General features: G+C 40.7%; 1 protein-coding gene across 2 annotated transcripts; it reads right to left on the reverse strand.

Annotated features, from left to right (window-relative positions):
* On the reverse strand, positions 1–27,949 carry PWP1 (PWP1 homolog, endonuclein). Of its 2 annotated transcripts, XM_010360676.2 has the most exons (15): positions 27,713–27,949; positions 24,367–24,425; positions 24,072–24,259; positions 19,861–19,946; positions 19,664–19,760; positions 13,812–13,922; positions 12,808–12,938; positions 10,999–11,060; positions 7,396–7,492; positions 6,678–6,739; positions 5,678–5,789; positions 3,961–4,051; positions 3,748–3,869; positions 2,482–2,587; positions 1–1,364 (listed from the first exon to the last, which is right to left on the reverse strand). In XM_010360676.2, exons 1-15 carry the CDS (start codon positions 27,782–27,784, stop codon positions 1,255–1,257), a joined length of 1,506 nt encoding a protein of 501 aa, XP_010358978.1. In that variant the 5' UTR covers positions 27,785–27,949; the 3' UTR covers positions 1–1,254. The 2 variants fall into 2 exon arrangements, with proteins under 2 accessions (XP_010358978.1, XP_010358987.1); XM_010360685.2 differs by lacking the exon at positions 24,367–24,425 and having other exon boundaries at positions 27,713–27,888.

Here is a 27,949-nt window from a genome sequence, read left to right on the forward strand (position 1 = left end):
TTTACCATTTGGAAATTTGGTATTTATTAAATACAAATTCTTATTTTAGGCAGATCTATATGACTACATAAAGCAGTGGAAGTTATTTTTTATACATAACCGGGTCTTTTCCTGAGAACTGAAAGTCCTGGGAAGATGCCTATTTTAGAGTTATTATTTATAGAAGAAAACATCAAATTTGAGAGAGAATTAATTGAGTTTAAATCTATTAGAGGACTCCCTCTGTTATTAATTTTTAGTGATCTGGGCCTTATTTTGATACCTAAAAGCTAAATCAAAAGAAAGAAACAGAATACTCTATCCTTTATCTCTTTAATTCACACATCTGTCCTTTGTATAAAGAGGTGTTTTGGTGAACCCAAGTTGTTACACCAATGACATTCCACAGTATCACACTAGAATGATTGAAGTCACATTCATGAATTATACAGGAAATACCTATACAGGAAATATCAAAGGTTCATGAACTGATTATTCTTCTGGCAAGTTAGGGTTGGGTCTCATATTATCAAACTAATTTTTAATGCCTACTAAAATTCATGCTTAAGACAATCTACAATTAAAATTGTCCCTTGTTAGGTGGAGAGCAAAGACTTATTCACACTGAATCTCCCATGACTTGTATAGCACTAGGCACAGAATGGCATTCAGTGTTTTGAGAATGAATGAATGGTCTGCCTCTTGTCTTTGATAACAGCGAATATCATGATAGGAAAACAGGGGCATGTAACTTTTACTTACCAAACTCCACAAGTTGCACTGAGCATATTTCTCAATCACGAGCATTAATTTGAGAACAGTTAGGATGGAAAGTGGAGTCTGTGGGGCACTTGCCTCTGTTTGTGGCCTCCTGTGCAATCTTAGCCAAATAACCTTTCCAGGCCTAGGTTTACCTTAATATTACAGGATTTTATGCTTTAAAAATTCTATAAATTACTACTTATTTACAAACCTAGATTAACTGTGACAGATTACGGTATGTTTAAGGAATTACTTTTTAAAAATCCTTATTATTACTCTTTTTTAAGAAATGCAACAAGAGCCTTACAAACCGTCCATTTGAAGAGCAAGCACAAAGACTGGCTCTGTTTGTGGTGCCACCACAGTTGCAGAAAGGAATGTCAGGCAGTCAGAAATGAATTGTGTTTCAGTCACTCTGCATGGTTGCTGCCACACATGGAACATTTTTAGGCCAACTTTTCAAAATTTCCAGTTAAGGTAAACAAGAAATTAGATGATCTTCATTAATCTTCATTAAGACTCCATGGGTGTGTCTGAGCTCCTGCTGCCAAAAGGGCCACTAATAGATGAGTTTCTTGCACTCCCGAGAACAAGCCTCTCTCGTCTTCCAAATGCTTCATTTACTAAAATACAAACAAACAGTTAAACTAACAGATCAGGAAATTAAGTCAGAATATAAAGACACTAAAATGCAGACTTGAGCAATGAGGTTCTCTATTCTGGGGCAGAAATTTTATGAAAATATACTTAGTACTTTATAAATGGTAAAGTGAGTAACCAGAAGTCCAAGTTAATGTTCTGAATGAAGTGAATTATTTTTTTAAATGGTCCAATTTATTTTTGTACTTTACTTTCTTTGCCATGTCCTGGATTTAGCTGATCCGCCATGGTAACAGATGTCCCATTCCTTGTAAGTGACCCTCTGCTAGCCTTATTCTACTTCTGACTGCTTCCTACTTTTTCTTTCACTTTTCTCTGATCATAACCAGGACAGAACTTTTTGGACTTAGGACTCACATCAGAGTAACCCAGAGAAAAATCTCAGGATCCTTGTTTTGCATGGGAGGGAGGATGCAGGAATCACATAGTGGGGATATATATATATTATCTCTGTGTTTATAGAATGCACCAGACTACCTCAAAGTAATAAATAAGCAGCCAGGATCCCCTGAAGGGAGAAGAGTGGCCTCTTCCGGAAAGTTGGATTTTGTAGAATTTTATAGTTGAGCAAAGGGTGGATTTATTGACATTGGTAACTGGGGAAGAGGGCTATTTATTGAGACCATGCTATATTTCTTTCCAGCTTTCCCCAAATATCTTTCAATTTTAAGATATGTATTTGTTAAATGATGTACACTTAAAAGTGTGAAGACAAACTTATTTGTGAACATGAACATTACCAATTACATCTGATCTTGTCTCTTTCCTAAGACTACACTGCTTTTGCTATCTTCCTGATGTAGTCACAGGTCACACATTCTGCACTTGGTCTTAGCCAAAATGCTGAGAAACAATTCGAGTCACACATTCTGTGTCAGTCCTTATAGAACTCATTCAGAAAAAGGAGAGGCCAGCATGATGGCTCACACCTGTAATCCCAGCTACACAGAAGGCTGAGGACCAAGGATCGCTTGAGGTCAGGAGTTTGAGACCAGCCTGGGCAACATAGTGAGACCCTGTCTTTTTTTTTTTTTTTTTAAAGAGGCAGGGGGAGGTGTGCAGAGAACTAAAAATCCTTACCTGAAGAGACTGTGCTTATATCCCAGACCCGAAGCCCTTCTTTTTGACCTCCAAAGGCATAAATAAATGGCAAATCAGGGCAACATGAAGAACAGAAGAGAACTCCCTAGAGAGAGAACAGGAAGATGGTGATTTCAATCTCTTCAGAGAGCCCTAATATCTAGATCTTCACTCGTTTCTAAGAACCTGTGGTTACTCAAAACCAACTTACGAGTATCACTTTCAAGCCTACTGCACAGGTAGCTCAGAGTCAAGTCAGAAGGGCTATTACAACAATATGAAGCCAGACAAGCAGAGCACGCTGGTTCTTCCACGATGGCATATGCATGTTCTGACCACCCGGGCTGCTCATCTTCATTATCACTCTGTCTTTTAGGGATTTCCTAATAAACCTAACGTGTCATGTATTTCCAGAAACTTTAGCTCTCCTTTTAAACAATGACAATGATGCCAGTTCCAATCATTTTTAAACTTTAATATTTTCTTTTTACATTTTTATTAACAGGTAATATATATTTGTTAAAGAAAATATGAACAAGAAAAATATATGAAAATCTCTCAGGGAGATAACCAGTTTATGTTCTGAGATATAATCTACTAGAGTTAAATGGAAGCATTTAGGCAATTATGCATTTAAAAATAAGCATGAGATGGTACTACAAAAACTGCTTCTGTAACCTGTTTTTCCATTATATTTACATATATTTATTTATTCATACACAATTTTGAACAGCTGTGCAGTGTTATTATGTCTGCAGTCTAACTTATATAACTCAGTGGTTGGCATACAGTAGATGCTCAGTGTTTATTGAGTGAATCTGGTTATTTCTAAATTTTTCCTACTATACAGTAATTCATTTCAGTGTAGTCATAACTAGTTATGCAAAGAGATAAAGGTACATAAACTGACCCTAATAACTACAGTGCCCTGAGGTTCAAGATTTCTTGGGATGGTCTTGATTTCAGGGTGAAAAAAAAAGCGGCCATTTCACTTGTGTCCTAGAAAAGCCTCTCCCCAGCGTCCTTGGTCTTACCAAGCAACTGTTAATCATGTGAGTTGGAAAAGAACCAGTCACTGAATTCCCCACTAAGTGTTCTAAGTCATAAAATCCCACCAAATTTGACTAAACTCAAAATTCACTTCCCCAACACATCCATATTAGTTAATGCAATGGTTCCAACAGAAAAACATGCAACACAAGTTCCGAAGAAAGACAAGGTCAGAAACAGAATAAATAAAAAACAGATACCCAGGGAGATTCTTACCATTTTCATGTCCCTAGAATGAACTAGACTTGGCCTATCTCCTAAGATGTCCCAGATCTTCACGTATTTGTCAGCTGAAGCAGTCACGAGACAGCCCTTGATTTGACTGCTAAGATCAAGACCTAAGGGAAGATTAGTTCAGACACTCTCACTTTGAAATACAGATTTACTTCATCATAAGTTAATAAAAATGAAAGCATTACTCTTGCTCACCAGAGATTTCATCATTGTGTGCATTAAGTGTAAAAATTGGCTTATCTGAACGTGCATCCAAATTATACACAAAGCCGTCATCTGTACTGGCCTAGAAAGAGTAAAAGATGGGCAAGGTCATGCTACATCACAAAATCTAACAATGGGTAAAAAGTCTAAGTCATAGTGAAAATCAGCTATATGACTTACTGGTGGAGCTTATGAAAAATTAACATGGACAGAAGTCATTTACTTTTGGATGACCTGAGTTTGCACTCACATGGGCTAATTCAGTTGACATGTCTACTGGATATGAGTATGAAGCTGTGGTGAGTGGTCTGGAATGGGGCTAGAGAGGCAGAAGCAAAGAGGCCATAGTTACGTCCACGTGAACAGAGGCCTGGTAAGCATGGCTACTCAAGTTGTAGGCTGAGGAGGCATCCACAGAAGTGGGTCAGAGAGGGAAGAAGGGACAGGGAAGAGTGTCAAAGAACCAAGTCGTGACCAACAGTCTAATTGACCAGTGTGGCAGCAGAGAAATTCAATCAGATAAGGAACTTAGGACTGAAAGGCAGATTAGAGTGGGTTGTTACACTGTCAAGAAAGGAAGAAGAAATGAAGGAATTAAGAGACAGACACAGAGTCGTAAATGGGAGACAGAAACCTGAGCCTGTATACAGGTCAAGGGCAACAGCCAGTACAAGAAAAAAGGATAAAGAAAGGACGGCTGAGGCAGTCTGAAGGTTGGGCCAGGGAAGAGAAGGCTTGGCTCTTATTTGAGATGAGAGGGAAGCAGGTGAACCATTTCATCTACTTGAACCTCCCACTTCCCTAAATATTTGGGATTTTAGTATCTATGACCATTTGTTAGCAAATAATCTCTAAGTTTCTGTGCTTAAAGAGTGAGAGCCGAAGTACACTACAACATTCAAGTACAACTGGAACTTCATTCCTGATCATTGTAAAATGAGTCTGGCTTCAGGCTGCCTGGCTATGAACAGCATGCACCTCTACTAATGGTGCAGAATTGAGATTAAGTATCTCAGAATCATTACTTCAGGAACCTTATTAAAACTGTCCACATCTTTTGAGAAAGCTGTTTTTAAAAAACTCTTTCTCACCTTTGCAACACACTACATATTTACTTTAGGAAAACTGGGCAACAGATTTAACTAATCTTCCCTCTGGATGAAAGCTGGGCTCTTCTTTTTACATGTACTGAAATGTCAGTGGAATCTTTGGATGCTACGTGGAAAATCATCGTCCTCCCTAGATAATAAGGGTATTTAGAGAGAGGTCTTATACTTTTTTTCCTATTTGGGAGATAGTGCTATAAATTAAACAGGTTAGCATTCTCATCACTAGAGCTCCATTTAAGCATGAGGATTTAAATAAAAGAATATCTTTTTGGACTGATTTAGCCATTAAACAAAAAATACTAACTATGCTTAGTATTTTTAAACAACACTACAATAAAATGATCAAAATCATTAAATAAAACGTGGCATACTTTGGAATGGCCGGCAACCAGCAAAATCATTTACATGTTCACTACTTTTAAAATAAGAGCCATTCTCTTATTAAAAAAACAAAACAAAAACCTTATGCTTTCAACCCTAAACCCAAATACTTCATTCTGTTAAAACAGGAAAGGCTTTTCAGATAATTCTCTCTACTATGGAATTTAAAAAGTCATTAGTAACCTAGAAAAGCAAAACAATAACATGCATACTCTTACCAAAAAATGACAAGGTGAAAAGTGATTCCAAGTCACTCTCTCTATCTGCCCACTGAATCGCCACATTCGATGGCTTTCATCTGGACTTCGGCAGTCATACAAAGCCACTGACCTAGACACATTCAGGCGAAGTTAGGGTTTTAAGAGTTCAATTCTCCTATATGTTTCATTTATAATGAAATAGTAATAAAATAGCACTGTGAAATCAAGATTCATTTAAAGCCTGTTTTAAGGTTCTAAATAAAGTAGAAAAAAAATGAGCTGAGTTTCAGTAATTGATGGATTCTGATCTAAACACTTGAAGGCACTGATGGCTCTAATGTTACAGTGGTTTTGACCTTCTCCAGGTCAAATCTTCCGCTCTCAAGAAGAATCCTCTCTATGTCCAAAAGCCCAGGACGATTTCTAATTTCCCCTTCTCTGGTTGAGCTCAGAGCCGGGTTACTCATGTCTTAGGCACACTTACTCTCCACAAGCAGGTTATTGTGTTGGGGGAAGCAAGGGATGCACTTTTGTAATTCTGCATGAATCACAAGAAATGTAAACATACCACGCTTCAAGAGAGTAAGAAATGAAAATAAAGACTGCAAAGCTGGTTTTGGCTTCTACTATCTGTTTCTCCCACCCATAGACCCAATCTATAAAAAGGAGCACTGATGTGAGGTAGAAACCCCATAATTGACCAGTGGCCCCAATTCTTCACATCTCTCTATATCCATGGCCTCTGTCATGTGACATGGGAATTCTTCCCATAAAGGCAAAGTATAGCCTCTAAAAGCCAAAGAAGTTTCCTAGTTCCTACAGTTATATTATTATGACAGAACCATGTTCCCTTGTAGCCTGAAAGGACCCAAGTTCAAAGGAAAGATAAGTGGTGCAAATAATTTAAACACAAAGGTGGCCTCAGGGATACATTCTGCCTGGGTATCAAGTGATACTTTTAAAATGACTTCTAGAGGATAAAAACAGAGCAGCAATCATTCCTGCTGTGCTTTCTTACTTATCATACGAGCCAGAAATCAGAGTCTGTGCTTCAAATGGATGAAACTGCAGCGTCTGGACCTAAAGGGAGGAAACATAAATGCAGGTATCTCTGTTTGTTTGCTTTTCGTAAAATTACCTAACATGTGGTAAGAATCTATTTGACAGTATTTCTATAAATGCTTCCCTTTGAAATAAACAAAAGAAACATCAATGTGCTGCATAATCAAAGGGCGAACCATGCTCCCATATAAAGACTGGGCACTTAAAGAAAATGTAGTTTCCCCAAACTGTTTGGCAGAATACTTAGGTCCCTCAAATGTTAGAAGATACTCAGAAGAAAAAGGGAAGTAGTCAAACCCATCTGGTGAATTCCCCATGCTCCAGAAGTCCCAAAACAATGTGCATTAGATCCCTGGGGAATAATGCAGTATAATGGCTGTTAATTCTTTAATATCATTGTGACTGACAGCCCTCATCCTTTTTTAGGAGCCTCTATAAATATGTTACAGGGCACTAAAGTAACCATACCTTTCTGTACCCATTTTTTCATCTCTGAGATGGGCATTATACCTACCACACAGGGCTTTGTGAAAATCCTAAGAGATAACAGGTGAAAGCATGCTGCAAGCCAGGTAAAATTATTTTCAAAGCCATATATAAATGTTTGAGATTATTTTTAGCCAATATTTGTGTCCGATTTTTAAGAACCGCTGTGATCAACTAAATCACCATACCTTGTCTGTGTGTACAGCGAGGCTAGCTGCTGGTTTCCCCAAGGACATATCCCACAGAATTACAGTGTTGTCCGCTGATGCACTTGCTAAAACATTTCTGAGAAAGGGAAGAATCCAATCAGGTAATCTTTTAAAAGTCAGGAGCATTCAATATGAGAAAAAGATTGCCTTTACAATAGCATCAGAAAGATAAAATACTTAGGAATAAATTTAACAAAAGAAAGACTTACATAATGAAAACTACTGAAGATTATGAAAAGAAACAAGAGTATCTAAAGAAGTGGAAAGACACCCCATGTTCATGTATTAGAAGACTTAATAGTGTTAATATGGAAATACTACATCTACAGATGGAGCTATAAACTGATCTACAGATTCAGCCAATCTCTTTCAAAATCCCTGATGACTTTTTTCTTTCTTTTTGCAGAAAGTGACAAGCTGAGTCACAGCCAGGCACAGTGGCTCACACCTGTAATCCCAGCACTTTGGGACGCTGAGGCATGTGGATCACTTGAGGTCAGGAGTTCAAGACCAGCCTGGCCAACATGGTGACACCCCTTCTCTAAAAATACAAAAAATTAGCTAGGCATGGTGGCGCACGCCTGTAATCCCAGTTACTCAGGAGTCTGAGGCAGGAGAATAGCTTGAACCCAAAAAGCAGAGGTCACAGTGAACCGAGATCATGTCACTGGACTCCAGCCTGAGCGACAGAGTAAGACTCTGTCTCAAAACAAAACAAGATGTACTACTATTAGTATTAGACTAATAATAATAAAACAAAAGTGACAAGCTGGTTTCTAAAATGCAAGGAACCTAGAATAGCTAAAATAGTACTAAAAAAAAGAACAAAGTTGGCAAGCTCATACTTCCTGGCATCAAAACTTACTGAAAATCTACAGCAATCACAACAATGTGCTACTGGCAATAAGGACATACAGATTAATGGACTAATACTAACAGTCCAGAAATAAACATTTATAGTCACTGGTTTTTGACAAGGGTACTCAGGTAATTAAATGTTCAATGGGGAAAAAAGTCTTATCAACAAATGGGGCTGGGCACGGTGGCTCATGCCTATAATCCCAGCACTTTGCGAGGCAGAGGCAGGCAGATCACTTGAGGTCCGGAGTTTGAGACAAGCCTGGCCTACATGGTGAAACCCTGTCTCTATTAAAAATACAAAAATTAGCCAGGCATGGTGGCATGCACCTGTAATCCCAGCTACTCAGGAGGCTGAGGCAGGAGAATCACTTGAACCCTGGAGGTGGGGGGGGGTGCAGTGAGCTGAGATCACACCACTGCACTCCAGCCTGGGTGACAGAGTAAGACCCTGTCTCAAACAAAACAAAACAAAAACAAATGGTTCAGGGACAAATGAATCATCTTCATGAAAAATAATGAAGTTGGACCCCTACCTCACACCATACACACACAAAAAAACTCAAAATGGATCATGGACTTCAATGTAAAAGCTAATACTATAAAACTCTCAGAAGGAAACATACATGTAAACCATCATGACCCTGATTTAGGCAATGGTTTCTTAGCTACAACATCAAAAGCATGAACAACAAAATAAATACACACCATCACATGAAAAACCCATGCTGCAAATGATAGCACCAAGAAAGTGAAAAAACCCACAGAATAGAAGAAAATATTTGCAAATCATGTATTTGGTAGGAGTTAGTATTCAGAATATATGAGAACTCCAAAAATTCAACATCAAACACAAAAAACAGGCAAAGGGAGGCCAAGGCTTGGTGGCTCATGCCCATTATCCCAGCACTTTGGGAGGCTGAGGTGGGAGGATCACCTGAGCCCCAGGAAGTCAAGACTACAGTGAGCAATGATTGTGCCACTGCACTCCAGCCTGGGTAACAGAGTGAGACCCCGTCTCAAAAAAAGTAAGCAAACAACTTGAAAAACATTTCTCCCAAAGAAGATACACAAATGGCCAATAAGTACAAAACAAAGATGCTCAACATCACTAATCGTTAAGAAATGCAGATTAGGCCAGGTGTGGTGGCAGCCCCTGTACTCCCAGTGAGTTGGGAGGATGAGGCGGGGGGATTGCTTGAGTCCAAGAGTTTGAGACCAGCCTTAGCAACATAGTTAGACCACCATCTTAAAAAAAAGGGGGGGAATGCAAATTGAAACCGCAGTGAGATACCACTTCACACCCATTAGGATGGCTATTACGAAAAACAGAAAATAACCAATGTTGGAGATGCTAGAGCCCTTGTGTGCATTGTTGGTGAAAATGTAAAATGGTGCAGCTACTATGGAAAATAGTATGGTGGCTCCTCAGAAAATTAAAAATAGAATCACCATAAGATCCAGTAATAACACTTTTGGGTACATACCCAAAATAATTGAAAGCAAGTACTTGAATATTTGTACACCCACATTCACAGCAGCATTATTCACAGTATCCAAAAGGCAGAAGCAGCAATCCAGGTGACCACACATAAATGAACGGGTAACATACCTTACATACAATGGAATGTTATTTAGCCTTAAAAAGGAAGGAAACTCTGACACTTATTAGAACATGACTGAACCTGAAGACATTAAGTCAAATAAGCCAGTTGCAAAGAAGTAAGTCTGTATGATTCCATTCATATGAGGTGCTTAGTCAAATTAATGGAGACAGAAAGTGGAGTGGTGGTTGCCGGGGCTGGGGGTTGGGGAAATGGGGAGTTAGTGTTTAAAGGGCAGAGCTGCAGTGTGGAAAGATGAAAATATTCTGGAGATGCATTGTGGTGATGGTTGCACAACTCTGTGAATGTACTGAAAGCCACTGAACTGCACACTTAAAAATGGTAAAAGTGGTGATATGATTTGGCTATGTCCCCACCCAAATCTCATCTTGAACTGTAGCTCCCATAATTCCCTCGTGTTGTGGGAGGGACCAGGTGGAAGGTAATTGAATCATGGGGACAGGTCTTTCCTGTGATGTTCTCGTGATAGTGAATGGGTCTCATGAGATCTGACGGTTTTATAAGGGAGTTCCTCTGCACCTGCCCTTTCTCCTGCCTGCCACTACGTAAGACATGACTTTGTTCCTCATTTGCTTTCCGCCATGACTGTGAGGCTCCCCAGCCATATGGAACTGAATCAGTTAAACCTCTTTCCTTTACAAATTACCCAGCCTTGAGTATGTCTATATTAGCAGCATGAAAAGACTAATACAAGTGTTAACTTTTATGTTATATGTATTTTGCCATAATTTAAAGAAAAAAGAATAAAAGAGTATATGGTGAGATGTGAAAACAAAGAAAAATGTCTCCTGGGAAGACACACAATCCTATTGCACCATGGGCACTGCCAAACACCCTGTTTTTTCCCAGTGGTGGTGGAGAGAGGGCACTTGGTCACCAAACATGTAATGAGCACCCACAGTGATGAGCTGGCAGGTGACCTGGAAGATGCAAAGAAACAGATGGCAGAGCTCCTGCCTGCAAGCAAAGCATCCTACAAGAAAGGAAGACAGATAGACACAAAGGTCCATGGCACAAATAAAGAGATGAGTGTAGGCATGAGGTAAGATCACAATGGCTACAGTCTTTTACAGTCATTCAAATGTTATTTTTTTTTTACCTGATTAGCTTATTCCATGAAAGGTCAAGGACAGCATCGGTATGCCCTTCTGCTGAGGAACTCTGTAATAATTGTTTTAATTATTTTTTGTATTAAAGTCCCCCCATAATAAAACTGAATATATTAATTTGCAAGATTCTTTAAACCTTAAGATTGTTTTGAGATGGAGTCTCGCTCTGTTGTCCTGGCTAGAGTGCAGTTACATGATCTCAGCTCACTGCAACCTCCACCTCCTGGGTTCAAGCAATTTTCCTGCCTTAGCCTCTTAAGTAGCTGGGATTACAGGCACACACCCCCATGCCCAGCTAATTTTTATATTTTTTGTGGAGATGGGGTTTTGCCACGTTGGCCAGGGTGGTCTGGAACTCCTGACCTCATGATCCACTCTCGGCCTCCCAAAGTGTTGGGAGTGTGAGCTACTGCACCCGACCTATTGTTTTGATATTATATAAACTTTTGAAGACTAAAAGAAATAAAACCTTGTCTCCCTGTTAGAGACTCATGATAAATTTCATTACAGGGGCTGGGCGTGGTGGCCCACACTGTAATCCCAGGACCTTGGGAAGCTAATGTGGGAACATCGCTTAAGCCCAGGAGTTCAAGACCAACCCAGCCAACATAGCAAAACTCTGCCTTTACAAAAAAGGCAAAACTTAGCCAGGCATGGCAGCATGAGCCTATAGTCTCAGCTACTTGGGAAGCTGAGGTAGGAGAATAAGAGGATCTCTTGAACCCAGGAGTTTGAGGCTGCAGTGAATTATAATCATGCCACTGCACTCCAGTCTTGGGAGACAGAGCAAGACCTTACCTCTTAAAAAAAAAAAAAGAAAAAAAAATTTTCTTTACAGGGAACAAGGAAGAAACTATAATAATTTATTTTTTTAGAGACAAAATATTGCTCTGTCACCCAGGTTGGAGTGCAGTGGCACACGATCATGGCTCACTGCAGCCTCGACCTCCTGGGCTCAAGCACTCCTCCCACCTAGGCCTCCCAAAGTGCTGGGACTATAGGCATGAGCTACTATGACTGGCCTAGCAGTTCTTTTTTTTCCTTGAGACAGTCTCGCTCTGTCACCCAGGCTGGAGTGCAGTGGTGCGACCTAAGCTCACTGCAACCTCTGCCTCCCAGGTTCAAGTGATTCTCCTGCCTCAGCTTCCCCAGCAGCTGGGATTACAGGCACACACCACCACACCCAGCTAATTTTTGTATTTTTAATAGAGACAGAGTTTCACCATGTTGGCCAGGCTGGTCTCGAACTCCTGACCTCAGGTGATCCACCCACCTCAGCCTCCTAAAGTGCTGGGATTACAGGTGTGAGCCATGTGCGTGGCCCAGCCCAGCAGTTCTTAATCTAGGTACTGTAATTATACAAATATCATTATGGCTCCCAACCCTCATAAAACCTAAGTTTTAAAAGTTGCAGGAGTTAATACATGGATAATTAGAATTCAACACAATAACAATTTTTTTTTTTACAGATTAGTATATCTGTATAAATAGCTACTGTATTTGGAGGAGGCTCATAATCCGAGAGTCCTTCATCTGTGGTAGCTATTCATATTAATACACTAGCTTTGAACTAGTTTTGTGTAAGAAAGAACAACATGACAATGGAGGTTTTATGCAATCAGAAATAAGTTTTCTTTGGATGGGCTTTTCAAAACTAAAAATTACAATAATTTCATAACTACCTATCCCATCTCACCAAGAATACCTGATTGAAAAAGTGTATGTTCTTACCCTTCACCCCTGCTCCCGAGTAAACTTATCTCTGACATTAGAGTTTAAATATTTATTAACTTCTTTACCTTCTTTCCTTTCTTTTTCTTCTTTTTTGAAAGTTTACTTCCGAGTGTGAAGACTGGCTCTAAAGAGTCCACTATATCAAGGTCCCACACTTCAATAACAGGGGTCATGTTTCCTACAGCAATGTAATTTCCTATGGGAGGAAACGATGCATGTATGATTACACAAAAAAAGACATACAGAACTTCTAATCAAATACATTACACTGTAGATCAACTGAAAAATGCTCTAGAGCAGTGCTTCTCAAACTTATATGCATATGCAGCATCTGAATATTACAAATGCAGATTGTATTTCAGGTGGTTCTGGGTGGGCAGTTCTAACTAGTTCACAGGTGATAACTATGCTGTGCTGCTGCTGGTCTTTGGGCCACAATTTCAGTAAGAAAGGCTCAATCTCTTGGCCCCAGTGTTTTCACTTACATAATGGGAATAACCCTCCTCCCTCCCTTCTTCATGGGGTGCTGCGGGGATGAAGATCAGATCAGATCATGAATTGTGAACAAGGTTTACAAACAAGATGTAAGAGAGTATAATCAGTGTTTATTAAAAAGTACGGAGAGGGGCAACTAATAGTGTGCAGATGTGGTTACAAAGACTAACATGAGAACCTAATTACTTGTGACAAGCCTCTTCATTTCGGTTTTACCTTACTTTTTCTAAAACAGGTTATGCCACTGAAATTTAGCTGGTAACATCTCACACATCAGGCCATTTATACAGAGTCTGTATGGGACCTTTACAGTTCTACGGTCCAAACGGCTTTAGGTCCCGTCCTTCAGCTTGTAGTAGAGCAGCTACCTCCTTACCTGTCTAAAGTCTGGGGATTTATGGACCCCAAACAATAAAGTGATGGTGTGTTAAGAACTCTAACTTCATAAAATAACAGTAACTTCAGAAAATATCAGCAACAATTCTGAAAACATTCAAGAGAATACATAATTTATGGAGCTAGGAGAAAATACTAAGACTGGAAATCACTGAACAACCTTAAGTTTTCTAATTACCAGTAGAATCATCTGGGCTAGGATCAAAATTCAGCCATTCCACACTCAGAGGATATGCAGACAAGAGTATATCATGGTGTACATAAAAAGAGTCTTCTTCTTGATTATAAACTGAAAAGATTGGGAAAAGAGATTTTAATGCATCAGAACAAGTCATCAAAAATCACATCCCACTCAAAAAAACAAATTCTTTTTTTTTATATGCCTTTCCTTTTTTATTTTTTATTTAAAAAATTTTCATGCCACCCTAGAAAATTCTTTCTTTTTTTTTTTGAGACGGAGTCTCGCTCTGCCGCCCAGGCTGGAGTGCAGTGGCCGGATCTCAGCTCACTGCAAGCTCCGCCTCCCGAGTTTACGCCATTCTCCTGCCTCAGCCTTTGGAGTAGCTGGGACTACAGGCGCCCGCCACCTCGCCCGGCTAGTTTTTTTTTTTTTTTTTTAAGTTCTAGGGTACATGTGCATAACGTGCAGGTTTGTTACATATGTATATTTGTGCCATGTTGGTGTGCTGCACCCATCAACTCGTCAGCACCCATCAACTTGTCATTTACATCAGGTATAACTCCCAATGCAATCCCTCCCCCCTCCCCCCTCCCTGTGATAGGCCCCAGTGTGTGATGTTCCCCTTCCTGAGTCCAGGTGATCTCATTGTTCAGTTCCCACCTGAGTGAGAACATGCGGTGTTTGGTTTTCTGTTCTTGTGATAGTTTGCTGAGAATGATGGTTTCCAGCTGCATCCATGTCCCTACAAAGGACTCAAACTCATCCTTTTTTATGGCTGCATAGTATTCCATGGTGTCTATGTGCCACATTTTCTTAATCCAGTCTGTCACTGATGGACATTTGGTTTGATTCCAAGTCTTTGCTATTGTGAATAGTGCCGCAATAAACATACGTGTGCATGTGTCTTTATAGCAGCATGATTTGTAATCCTTTGGGTATATACCCAGTAATGGGATGGCTGGGTCGTATGGTACTTCTAGTTCTAGATCCTTGAGGAATCGCCATACTGTTTTCCATAATGGTTGAACTAAAAACAAATTCTATTAAATGTATGTGAGCCATGTGCTTTAAAGTGAGACATCTGATATTATAAAGAGATTCTAGGCTGGGCACGGTGGCTCATGCCTGTAATCCCAATACTTTGGGAGGCCAAGGTGGGCAGATCACTTGAGGTCAGGAGTTCGAGACCAGCCTGGCCAACATGATGAAACCCCCGTCTCTACTTAAAATACAAAATTAGCAAAAATTAGCAAAATTAGCAAAAATTTAAGTCTACTGAAAATACAAAAATTAGCTAGGTGTGGTGGTACGCACCTGTAGTCCCAGCTACTAGGGAGGCTGAGGCAGGAGAACAGCTTGAAACCAGGAGGTGGAGGTTGCAGTGAGCTGAGATCGCACCACTGCACTCCAGCCTGGGCAACAGAGCGAGACTCCATCTCAAAAAAAAAAAAAAAGATTCCAATATCATGACTAGGCAAAAATTCTGCATGTCTAATACAGTCCCATCTTGTGGCATACCCCACAGGAGAAAATGAACACTGACATCTGATACTCCACCTGCATCCTTGTCAGATAAATGGTCCTGTCTTCTAGGTCATTCACAGAAAACAAATGTTCATAAGGTCTCCACAAGGAGTACTTATTTTATCTTTTAATGGTCTAGCTGCTTATAACCCAAAAAGAACAAACAAAAAATAGCACGGGAGAGAAATAACTCATATTTGGAAATGTAAATGCTTATCAAAAATTACTGTTCTTTAATATTTTTAAAAAAGGTTTATGAAGATGAAAATAGAAACAAAGCTCCCGATAACATCCTTTTGGAATATGGCGACTAACAGCTCCTTAACATTCACAGCTGTAATGTTAAGCAGCAAAAACACTGTAAAATCAACGACTAAGAAGTCTTTTTAAAATGTGAAACACTGATAAAACAGAACCCACTAATCAGAACCTCCCCATATGCTTTTTATTAAGAAAGAGGTAAATATATAATAAGTTAAGGATTTTATTTTTAATTCCTCAGATCGCTGCTTCTGGAATTGATCCTGGGATTAGCAGATTGGTATAATGTTCCATCACATCCCTATGATGAGAATTCACGTTCAAAATCATTAGACTGTGGTCCTACAAAAACCTCAACCATGTTCGATATACTCAGCTTACATTTTACATAAAATTGGTAATAATACTTTAAAACATAGTCTTAACCACGTGAGATCAATATTTGGATCAGTTTTAGAATATAAATTTGAAGTTATTCTTACACAGACATACTGGGAAATTTAGAAATTCCTTCCAAACCCAAATAATAAAGTGTATCTATAATAACCTAACTTAGAAGGAAATGGAAATGTAACAGCTTTAACTTCTTTCTCAGCTCCTCTTTGATCCTGAGTTCAAAGGAATGACTATAAGTTCTCAGATAGGAATGAATAAAAAAATCAATGATGACAAAAAAAAACTGTAATAGGGTCTCAATTTTTTGAAAGTAGAATTGGTCTTAAAAGCAAAGTAAACAAATGGTTTTCATTTGAAATATGTAAAAGTTCAAAGATATCAAGAGTTAGAAAGAATAACTTCACATTAAATTGCCTGCTATGCATAAATAGATCACAATGAGCCATGGGATAAAATGGGCCTAATCTACAGGCTTCCCATGGACAGCCTTAAAGATTCTGAAGAGTTATAGAAATCCAAGCTAAACAATGGATGCTGTGATGAAGCAACCTAGAAGATGCCGATAAACATTAAGCCTAAGGGTTTTATTTTTTCAAGCTGTGCAACTGTGTTTCCTGTAACAAAAGGACTTATCAGCCTAATAATCTCTTTGAATCTTCAAAGTTTCAAGACGATCTGAAGACTGCTGGGGGAGGACAGTATCAGGCAAGGATGGACTTGTCTGAGGATATGAGCACAGTGGAAGGGGCATGAAAAACAAAAGGGAGAATCTGTAAGCAGAGTGCTCCAGACATTGTGGAAGTCCACTTTTAGCATATAAAAAACAGATTTTACATTAAAAATACCAAAGTGAGGCAAGCCATTCAATTAATATTAAATCAAAAATAGCAACATTTAAAAATATGATTTAAAAATTCCTATTTTCATGCCTACTTCTGATTACTGCAAAGCTTTCGCTTCTGGCTTTGGTACAAATATTCCTTGAAGTGGGAAAGGTGATCAAGATGTTTTGGTTCCAAAAAAGAAATGTGGCCCTTTGTGTTGAATAATTATGAAGAAAATAAAATGTTCTGCAAAGGGGAAATATCTGAAATAACTATTTAAAAAACATGAGAAAAACCTGTCTATCCAGTATAATCCACATAAAGAAAAAGTAGCCAGAAAATAAATTAGGAGTAAATATCCAAGGTGGCAAGTTATTAACTCAGAGGAAAAGGATTATGCATTTTTATCTCCCTAAGAGATGGGGTCTTTGTCACCCAGGCTGGAGTACACTGGCGCAAACACAGAATCATAGCTCACTGTAGCCTAGAACTCATGGGCTCAAGCGATCCTCCCGCCTTAGCCTCCCAAAATGCTGGGATTACAAGTGTGAGGCACCGCACCCGGCCTTCTATTTTCATATATAGTTTTACTTCCAGGTTTTTTATAGTGGGAGTAGGAGATGAGTGAAAAACAGGCAATCCTATTTGAAGATTGAAAACCTCTATGAGGCCAGGTGTGGTGGCTCACACCTGTAATACAGCACCTAGCACTTTGGGAGGTCAAAGCAGGATTGCCTGAGCCCGGTTCAGGACAGCCTGGGCAACACAGTGAGACCCTGTTTATATATGAAAACAAAAAAAGACACCCCTATGAAAAATTTCCAGGGGATTTATTTCCATAGAAAATTCAGATACCACTTTTTGATGGGGTTGTTTGTTTTTTCCTTGTATATTTGTTTGAGTTCTTTGTAGATTCTGGATATTAGCCCTTTGTCAGATGAATAGGTTGCAAAAATTTTCTCCCATTCTGTAGGTTGCCTGTTCACTCTGATGGTAGTTTCTTTTGCTGTGCAGAAGCTCTTTAGTTTAATTAGATCCCATTTGTCAATTTTGGCTTTTGCTGCCATTGCTTTTGGTGTTTTAGACATGAAGTCCTTGCCCATGCCTATGTCCTGAATGGTACTACCTAGATTTTCTTCTAGGGTTTTTATGGTATTAGGTCTAACATTTAAGTGTCTAATCCATCTTGAATTAATCTTCGTATAAGGAGTAAGGAAAGGATCCAGTTTCAGCTTTCTACTTACGGCTAGCCAATTTTCCCAGCACCATTTATTAAATAGGGAATCCTTTCCCCATTTCTTGTTTCTCTCAGGTTTGTCAAAGATCAGATGGCTGTAGATGTGTGGTATTATTTCCGATGACTCTGTTCTGTTCCATTGGTCTATATCTCTGTTTTGGTCAACCCCATCAAAAAGTGGGCAAAGGATATGAACAGACATTTCTCAAAAGAAGACATTCATACAGCCAACAGACACATGAAAAAATGCTCATCATCACTCGCCATCAGAGAAATGCAAATCAAAACCACAATGAGATACCATCTCACACCAGTTAGAATGGCAATCATTAAAAAATCAGGAAACAACAGTTGTTGGAGAGGATGTGGAGAAATAGGAACACTTTTACACTGTTGGTGGGATTGTAAACTAGTTCAACCATTATGGAAAACAGTATGGCAATTCCTCAAGGATCTAGAACTAGATGTACCATATGACCCAGCCATCCCACTACTGCGTATATACCCAAAGGATTATAAATTATTCTACTACAAAGACACATGCACACGTATGTTTATTGCGGCACTATTCACAATAGCAAAGACTTGGAATCAACCCAGATGTCCATCTGTGACAGACTGGATTAAGAAAATGTGGCACATATACACCATGGAATACTATGCAGCCATAAAAAAGGATGAGTTTGCGTCCTTTGTAGGGACATGGATGCAGCTGGAAACCATCATTCTTAGCAAACTATCACAAGAAGAGAAAACCAAACACCGCATGTTCTCACTCATAGGTGGGAACTGAACAATGAGGAAACTTGGACTCGGGAAGGGGAACATCACACACCGGGGCCTATCATGGGGAGGGGGAAGGGGGAGGAATTGCATTAGGGAGTTATACATGATATAAATGATGACTTGATGGGTGCTGACGAGTTGAGGGGTGCAGCACACCAACATGGCACAAGTATACATATGTAATAAACCTGCACGTTATGCACATGTACCCTAGAACTTAAAGTATAATAAAAAAAAAAAATGTAGTGAGAAAATAAATAAATAAATAAGTAAATTAACCATCCTACAAAAAAAAAAAAAAAAAAAGCAAATTCAGATACCAAAGTGATGTACTGGACTACACATGTCCAGAACAATAACCAAGAAATTGGCCACCTGTGTAAAAGTTAACTATGTAACCAACTTAAACAAGATACAATAGGATCTGGCACCTAAAAATGAAACGGTGGCTGGGCGCGGTGGCTCAAGCCTGTAATCCCAGCACTTTGGGAGGCCGAGACGGGCAGATCACGAGGTCAGGAGATCAAGACCATCCTGGCTAATATGGTGAAACCCCGTCTCTACTAAAAAATACAAAAAACTAGCCGGGCAACGAGGCGGGCGCCTGTAGTCCCAGCTACTCGGAGGCTGAGACAGGAGAATGGCTTGAACCCAGGAGGCGGAGCTTGCAGTGAGCTGTGAGCCGGCCACTGCACTCCAGCCTGGGCGGCAGAGCAAGACTCCGTCTCAAAAAAAAAAAAAAAAAATATGAAACGGTAACTAATTCACTTATTATTTTACCATCACTTAGAAAATCTTTTAGTTAGGGATTTGTCACTTACCATGCACCTCTAAATTGCACTGGTCCTGTTCAGCTCGGCCACAAACTATGAGATTATCACTGGGCTTAATCAAGAAATCTTCACGTTCATATTGTTCCTAAGTGAAAGGAAAAACATGTCATTGGCTAGAAGCACAGAGCCAGTAAGGTTTTTCAAACACTTAAGGGCACAGTTAGAAAAACGATGTAAATATTTACTGTATCTTTCAGAGTAACGTAAGGATCTTGATCATTACTCCCGTAGACCGTAAGACCCAAGAGAGATTCACCAAGAGTCTCAGCATCTGTAAGAAAAATTGACACACTAAAATAATAAAATTGTCATCTTGACAAAAACATTTTTTCTATGACATCCATTCTTGGACTTACATGCAACCATCTATTTTATAACTAACTCTGGATCATCTAGAGTTGGGAACGGAAACTACATAAGAAGAAGCAGGAATTTAAAAGCCATTTGTATTTGACCTTTGGAATGGATTTCAGACAGTCTTGGAATTCACAATCTTCCATTGAAAGAATTGCATTAGGGAATTAGACCCTTTTAGAAAATATGAGAACTCTCTTGAGATTCTCTACTAGCTCCCTGCATTCATGACTGAAGGTGCTACAGAGAGGCAGCCTTGAGGACCTGCAAATAAAATGACCCTAAAACACTGAAATCAACACAATAAATAAGGGTTGCCTGATCAAATAAAATTGAGCAATGACTAGTTTCAAAAAATTAACCAGGTTACTCTACTGCACATGTTCTGATATGCTAATATGCCTTATAAGCATATGAAAAATGAAATACTGTATGCTCTTTCCACTAAACTTACTTGAAAATGAAATTGTTCTTTTATGGCACATCTACAATGGTAACAAAGGATAACTCAGGAAAAGGAAGATACACTGAATTGTTAGAGGAAGCCACTTTGAGGAGGCAGGATTGATAGGTCTTAAACATCTGGTAAGCAACAGAGAAAGCAATTTCTGCTACATGAGAAAGAGATGATTCTGAATGCCATCTCTCCAGGCTGGGTTAGCTCTTTGTTTCTCTGTATATCCATGGCACTCTGTCCCTAACAAGGTTGGAGCCCATAACCCAGAGTCCAGTGGAAAAAACTATCCTCTACTGGACTGTATCTACAGAAAAGATGCAGTGAAAAGAATGAAGGCTTTAGAGCCAGAGAGTGGTCAAAACTTAGTGCCATCTTTAACCAGCTGTGTGCCACCGGTAAATGGAGGTAATGATTCCTTTTTAAGTACTGTGGATAATGAAAAATGAAGTTAATAGTAATCCATAGGACAGATGGCCAAGGGAACAAGGAAAAAGGAGGAATGAACATCTAGATGGAAAATGGATAAATGACAATTAAATTCAATTCAGATGGAGTGAAGAAATCAGGGTTACTTCTTGTCTGAAGGAAAAGAGGTACACCACCAATAAGAAGACGGAAACTAGAGGTATCAATTCTGGAAGGATGATGCAAAACTCCCAGCTACCTCTGCAATCCCTTTCTTCCATGTCCTCCTCCTCATTCCTAGTGCCCCAAGCCAGGCCCTCATTGCTTCTGGCCTAATTTAATCTTAAGTTTCTGCTCCTCTAAGAGATTCCCCTATCTCCCAACCTGTTCTCCACTGCTGCCAGAGTTAACTTCCTAAAATGCATGTTCAATTATCATGTGTTCCATGTTCAAAAACCTTTAATGATTTCCTCCCGCACAGAGAACACACAGATTGCTAAGCCTGGTATTCTAAGTTTACTGGGACCCAGTAAATCTTTTTTCCAGACTTCCCAGCAACTCCCCATCCACCTTCTCTGTGCTTCACTCATGCAGATCAACCTGCCAAGCATTTCCCCTTCTTTGGGTCTTTTTCCAGGCTGTTACCATCACACACATCAGGTCAAGCTCAACACTGCTCTGGCACTAAAGGCTTCCTATAGTTTGTCACATTCCACTAAATTTTCCTCTTACTTGGCTCAGTTCTACCTCCACAATGTTATCTACAGGGCTCAAACATGCCCCGCCTGGGGCATTCAGGCCAAGACAGCTAATTGACTTTGGTCAATCCCATCTCCACCCAGAACCTACTTCCTCATTTCTCATTGCATGTCCGTTGTTTACTGATCTTCCTGTGCCCAACACAGACCATGTCTCATGTCCTATTCTTCACGCACTCCAACCACACTGCTCTTCCAGACACCCCACAGATTGGGTATCTGGAAGTGCTCACCATCAACCCGTACGTGTCTGATTTTTTAAAAACTTTCTATTATAGAAATTTTGAAAAATGAACATTAGTAGAGAGGGCATCATGAACCTTGTATTACCTTAACAATTAACACTATTTCCTCAATGTCATTTTCGACCCTTCCTCTCCCCATCTCTGGAGTTTTTCAGGCCAAGGCAGGCAGATCATGAGGTCAGGAGATCGAGACCATCCTGGCCAACATGGTGAAACCCGTCTACTAAAAATACAAAAATTAGTTGGGTGTGGTGGCGTGTGCCTGTAATCCCAGCACTCGGGAGGCTGAGGCAGGAGAATCGCTTGAACTAGGGATTGGGAGGCTGCAGTGAGCCGAGATCATGCCACAGCACTCTAGCCTGGGCAACAGAGCAAGATTCTGTCTCACACACACACAAAAAGTCTATTATTTTACTCAGCATTTCAATGATACTCTAACAGATACGCATATTTTTAAGTGTCTGATTATAATTGCTATAAGACTCTTTAAAACTTTTTAAATTATTTAGACATGGTGTCTCGCTGTCGTCCAGGATGGAGTGCAGTGTGATCTTAGTTCACTGCAGCCTTGAACTCCTGGGCTTGAGTGATCCTGCTGCCTTAGCCTCCCAAGTAGCTGGGATTACAGACATGAGCCACCATGCTCTGCTCTGCTATGACTTTCTTATGTAGTATTTTAACCACCAATTTAACATGTAGTTGCAATTTAACAGGTAGTTGTGATTTTACTTTGTCACAGATAACATTTGTATTAAGAGTTAATTTTTGTTTCAGATCATCTATATTTTGATTTTATAATTTGGAAGTAGCTGATTCTAGCTATCAGGAGTCCAGGAGTCCCTTCAGCTCCCAAATATGCAGACTAACTGGGATTTACAAGTTAAATAAATAACTTATTTAACCTGCTCAGTGTGCCAAATGCCTATTTCTCAAACCCCAAGATTAGGGGTTAGTGCCACTTAGGGTAGCACATTCCAAAAGAAACAAAGCGAGCTTACCCAGCTTTTGTCAGACTGTTTTCCATTTCTCTTTATACTTACTTCCCTCAGAAGAGCAATATACATAGTTGTCATCTCAGCTCACTTTATTCCCCCCCAAGGCTTTCTACACAAACTTCTAATTCTTTTTTTTTTTTTTTTTTTTTTTTTTTTTTTTTTTGAGAACAAACTTCTAATTCTAATCTGTCTCCTGCTCTATTTCCTTTTTCTCTTCCCACCCATGATTTTTTCTTTTTGAGATGGAGTCTCACTGTGTTACTCAGGCTGGAGTGCAGTGGTGCGATCTTGGCTCACTGCAGCCTCCGCCTCCCAGATTCAAGCGACACTCCTGCCTCAGCCTCCTGAGTAGCTGGGATTACAGGGGCCTGCCACCACGCCTGACTAATTTTTGTATTTTTAGTAGAGACGGGGTTTCGCCATGCTAGCCAGGTTGGTCTTGAACTCCTGACCTCAAGTGATCCACCCGTCTTGGCCTCCCAAAGTGCCAGGATTACAGGGGTGAGTCACCGCACCTGGTCTCTTTTTCTAATTATCTCCAACAACAGCATCTCAAAATGCACACAGTAGTCCCCCCTTATCCACGGGGATACATTCCAAAACACGTAGTGGTGGTCTAAAACCACAGATAGTATACAAACCTTATATACATTGTTTTTCCTATACGTACCTAGGAATCAAATAATTATAATAATATACTGTAATAAAAGTTATATGAAAGTCACCTCTCTCAAAAAACTGTACTTTACTCACCTATTTTCAGACTGCAGTTGACTGTGGCTAACTGAAACCAAAGAAAGCAAAACCGTGGATAAGGGGGCACTACTGTATTCTGAGAAAACTGACCGCAGTTGAGGAAAAGGTATATGGATATAAGTTCAAGCACACCATAGCATTGTAACTACACACAAAAACTCACAAGTGGGTTACAAATGATTAAACCTGATATATGCAATAAAATACACTGTACTTTTTTTTTAGATCCTAGATTTGTATCTTAGATTAGTGAGTTAATCTTCTAAACTAGTTTAGGAATCATGCTGTCTGCCCAAGTCTTCAACCAGATTATCTTACTGATATCAAGAACAATAAAATCTAAGAGTAAAGCTTTGGAACACCACAAACATGATCCAACATATTAAGCTTATAATTACAAACCAGTAGAAGTGGATACACTCTAACCTGGGTCATCTTCCTCATCGTATTTATCTAAGTCGTACTCAGCCAGCTCATCCTCATCGAGCGTCCTGTCGTCCTCTGGGTCACCATCCTCCAGGGGCTCTCTTGGGCGTGCCTGGGTGCGTGCACTCTGCATGCCATCTTCTGAAGGACTGCCTGTCTCCTCTTCATCACTGCCACCACCTTCTTCTCTATGAGCACAGAAAGAAAAAGAGAATCACCCATAATGGCACCTTCCAATAACAAGACCACCTGGTCATCATTTAAGATGCAGATTTCATCTGGTCCTAAACTTAACTGCAATTTCTCCTTTGCCTCAGCAATGAGACGTTTTACTTCTTCTTTACTCAGCTCTACCTGTAAGAGAGCAAAGATTTCATTACAATATGTGTAAGGAAATCCTCAGAATTATTTGAATTAAAAAGTAGTTTGCAAACAAATGTAAAATGTAACGCCAAGCAATGTCATCAAGATAAGAATCAAACATCCAGACTCTACATTAAAAAAATATAGATTTCATAGATCCTTACAATTAAGATCCCTCCCCACCTGAAACTTCAAAATTCATGCTCATTCTACTCTACTTCTCCGTCTTAAAACCCCAAAGACTGGTTTTGGTAAAGTGGCTCTGAGGTACTCGTCTGGTTTTCTTCCAGCTATCTCTGACTCTATCTAGGGCACCTCCCTCTCTTCCCTGGGGGCATTCCTTAACAAACCACCCTTAAATTAGTCCTCTGTTTTCTGTTTGTTTGTTTTTTTTTTGAGACAGAGTGTCACTGTGTCACCCAGGCTGGAGTGCAATGGTGCTATCTCAGCTCACTGCAACCTCCGCCTCCTGGGTTCAAGCGATTCTCCTCCTGCCTCAGCCTCCTGAGTAGCTGGGATTACAGGCGTGTGCCACCATGCCCGGCTAATTTTTGTATTTTTAGTAGAGACAGGGGTCTCACCATGTTGGTCAGGCTGGTCTCAAACCCCTCACCTCGTGATCCACCCGCCTCGGCCTCCCCAAGTGCTGGGATTACAGGCGTGAGCCACCGCGCCTGGCCTAGTCCTCTGTTCTTTTCCCTATTATCACTGCCACACGGTCACTCATCAGGCTCATGTCCTGGCAAAGCTCATTCATTCTCAAGACTGAAACCACCACCCCTGAACTGATTATTCCAAACTTTCTTCTCTCTAATCTTATATTCCGTTTCCATTTCTCCAACTGCCTACAAGACTTCCCACCTGAATATCCTTTATCCTAATATGACCAGGTTCAAAGCCGAATTCAATCTCTCTACTTCACAACTGACATTCCCTCACCTAATCAATGCTTCAGTACCTTTTAAAAACACCCCTTTCACGGCTGAGTGCAGTGCCTCACGCCTGTAATCCCAGCACTTTGGAAGGCTGAGGTGGGAGGATTCCTTGAGCCCAGGAGTTTGAGACCAGCCTGGGCAACACTGGGAGATCCCCATCTCTACAAAAAATTAAAAAATTAGTCAGGCATGGTGGTACACGCCTGTAGTCACTTCAAGAGACTGAGGTGGTCGGATTACTTGGGACCCAGGAGGTTGAGGCTGCAGTGAGCCATGACTGCACCACTGCACTCCAGCCTGGGTTTTAGAGCAAGACTCTGTATTAAACAGAAACAAAAACACCCCTATTACAACTAAACTGTAAGCTCTCTGAAGACAGAAACTGGCTTGCCATTGTATATCTCAGCACGTAGTTCAGTGCCTGGCCAACGGTGGTGATGCTTAATGACTGATGAATAAATCAATCACCTAGTTTCCACTACAATGCCTCTAGTAATATGGAAATCCTCTTGAGAATTCCATTGTGGGATAGCTCCAGAAATCAGTTGCTTGATTAAAAGATGCTTATTTGTCCAGTTTCTTTTATTTATTTTTATTTTTAATTTTTTTTTGAGAGGGAGTCTTGCTCTGGCGCCCAGGCTGGAGTGCAGTGGTGTGATCTCGGCTCACTGCAGCCTCCGCCTCCCGGGTTCAAGTGAATCTCCCACCTCAGCCTCCCGAGTAGCTGAGATTACAGGCGTGCACCACCACGCCCGGCTAATTTTTGTATTTTAGTAGAGACGGGGTTTCACCATGTTGGCCAGGCTGGTCTGGAACTCCTGACCTCAAGTGATCCACCTGCCTCAGCCTCCCAAAGTGCTGGGATTACAGGCGTGAGCCACCACGCCCGGCTTTAATTTTAATTTTTAAGAGATGTGGCACAGCCACAGCTCTCTGCAGCTGTGAACTCCTGAGCTCATGTGATCCTCCCACCTCAGCTTCCTGAATGACTGGGATTACGGGCACGAGCCACCGCAACTGGCTTGTCCAATTTCTCTTAATTGGTCCAAGTTTTCCGTTCTGGGATTTCATAAAATAAATTCAACCTGTTTTTCCTATAACTCTTCAAATATTGGTTCCCAGACTTGTCTGTACATTAGAATCACCTAGGGAATCTTATTTAGGCTACACTCCAGGCCAATTACAACACAATACTTGGGAGTGGGACATAAACATCAGTATTTTTTTAACCTCCCCAAGTGTGAGATTTTCAATGTGTAGATTCACTTGGAAATCACTGTCTTCAAGTATTTGAAAGGCTATGTCTCTTTTTAATAACTGTTTCCTCCAACAATTTTTTGTGAGGTAATTTTCTGTCCCTATTCTATAAATATACACCGAGTGCCTACCATCAACCAAACCCTGGAGAAACAGTGGTAAATAAAACACAGTCCGTGCCCAGGTGGAATTTACAACTACTGGAACTACTCCCATCCCTCATTCCTGTTAACTCCATGTCCAAGCCAATCACATTCCTATCACCATCATTATTATCTTGGTCAATTACATTCAAATCAACCCCTTTTACTGTTTGGTTGTACTTACTCCCACTGACATAATATATGTGCACATGTCGACTCCATAAACGCAGGGACTTTTTCTGTTTTGTTTATGCCTATCCCAGGACCCTGAACAATGCCTGGCCTACAGAAAGCACTTAGTATCCAGGAATGGGTGAATTAGTGAAGTAATCTTCACCTCTGCTACAGTCTTAGTCTTCAACTCCTGTAGGTTTTTCACGCGTTACATTTACCTCTCATCCTCACTGCCACCATCAACATCTCACCCGGATTACTGCAAGAAACCCCCAATTCATCTCCCAGCCTCATGACATCTTAGTCTCCACACCTGTTTTTCTACACCACACTCATCCTCACTCCTTCAGACACGGAACACAGGAGTGGAAAGTGGAGTTTTCATGCTCTCTTCCCACTTATGCTTGAAAATGCATTTGGGTGCTAGTGAAGCTGTGGTGTGGTCAAAAAGCCTTTTGGGGTATTACCCACCAAAACAGCAGCCCACCCCTTTCCGGCCCGCTAAGTCCACGTGCTTGCGAATTTGGGGATGGGGCTGGGCTTGAGGGTGGGAACAGTGAAGAGGCGCGGCCCCTGACTCCCCAGGCTCAGGAGAACCAGTCTCTCTGAACCGCAGCTCTAATCGCGACAATCGGGGCAAAGCCGCCCTCACTCCAGCCAGTCGCACCAGCCAACGCCCCAAGTTCTGGGTCCACGTTCCCCTAGTGGGGCGGACCCACAGTGCCGTAAAGACGCTGCTCCCCCTTGTCTCCCAGCGACCAGGCCTCACCTTGTCTGGTGTCTCTTTGGCCACGCCGCAGCGGACCCAGGCCACGCACGTCACCTGGCGGCTGCGGTTCATGATCCTTAGGTCAAGGGCGTGTCAGGCTGGAAACCCGGCCTCAGCCGGCGGGACCACAGCCTCGCTGCGGCCACACGCTCGCGGCGCCACACTGGGCCGCTGCCAGGGCAGAGCGCATGCGCGGGCTCCTACTCTGGCAGTGTTGGCGCTCGTTTTGACGTCATT

This window comes from Rhinopithecus roxellana, chromosome 10, assembly GCF_007565055.1.
Source record: "Rhinopithecus roxellana isolate Shanxi Qingling chromosome 10, ASM756505v1, whole genome shotgun sequence".
Taxonomy (NCBI): Eukaryota; Metazoa; Chordata; class Mammalia; order Primates; family Cercopithecidae; genus Rhinopithecus; species Rhinopithecus roxellana.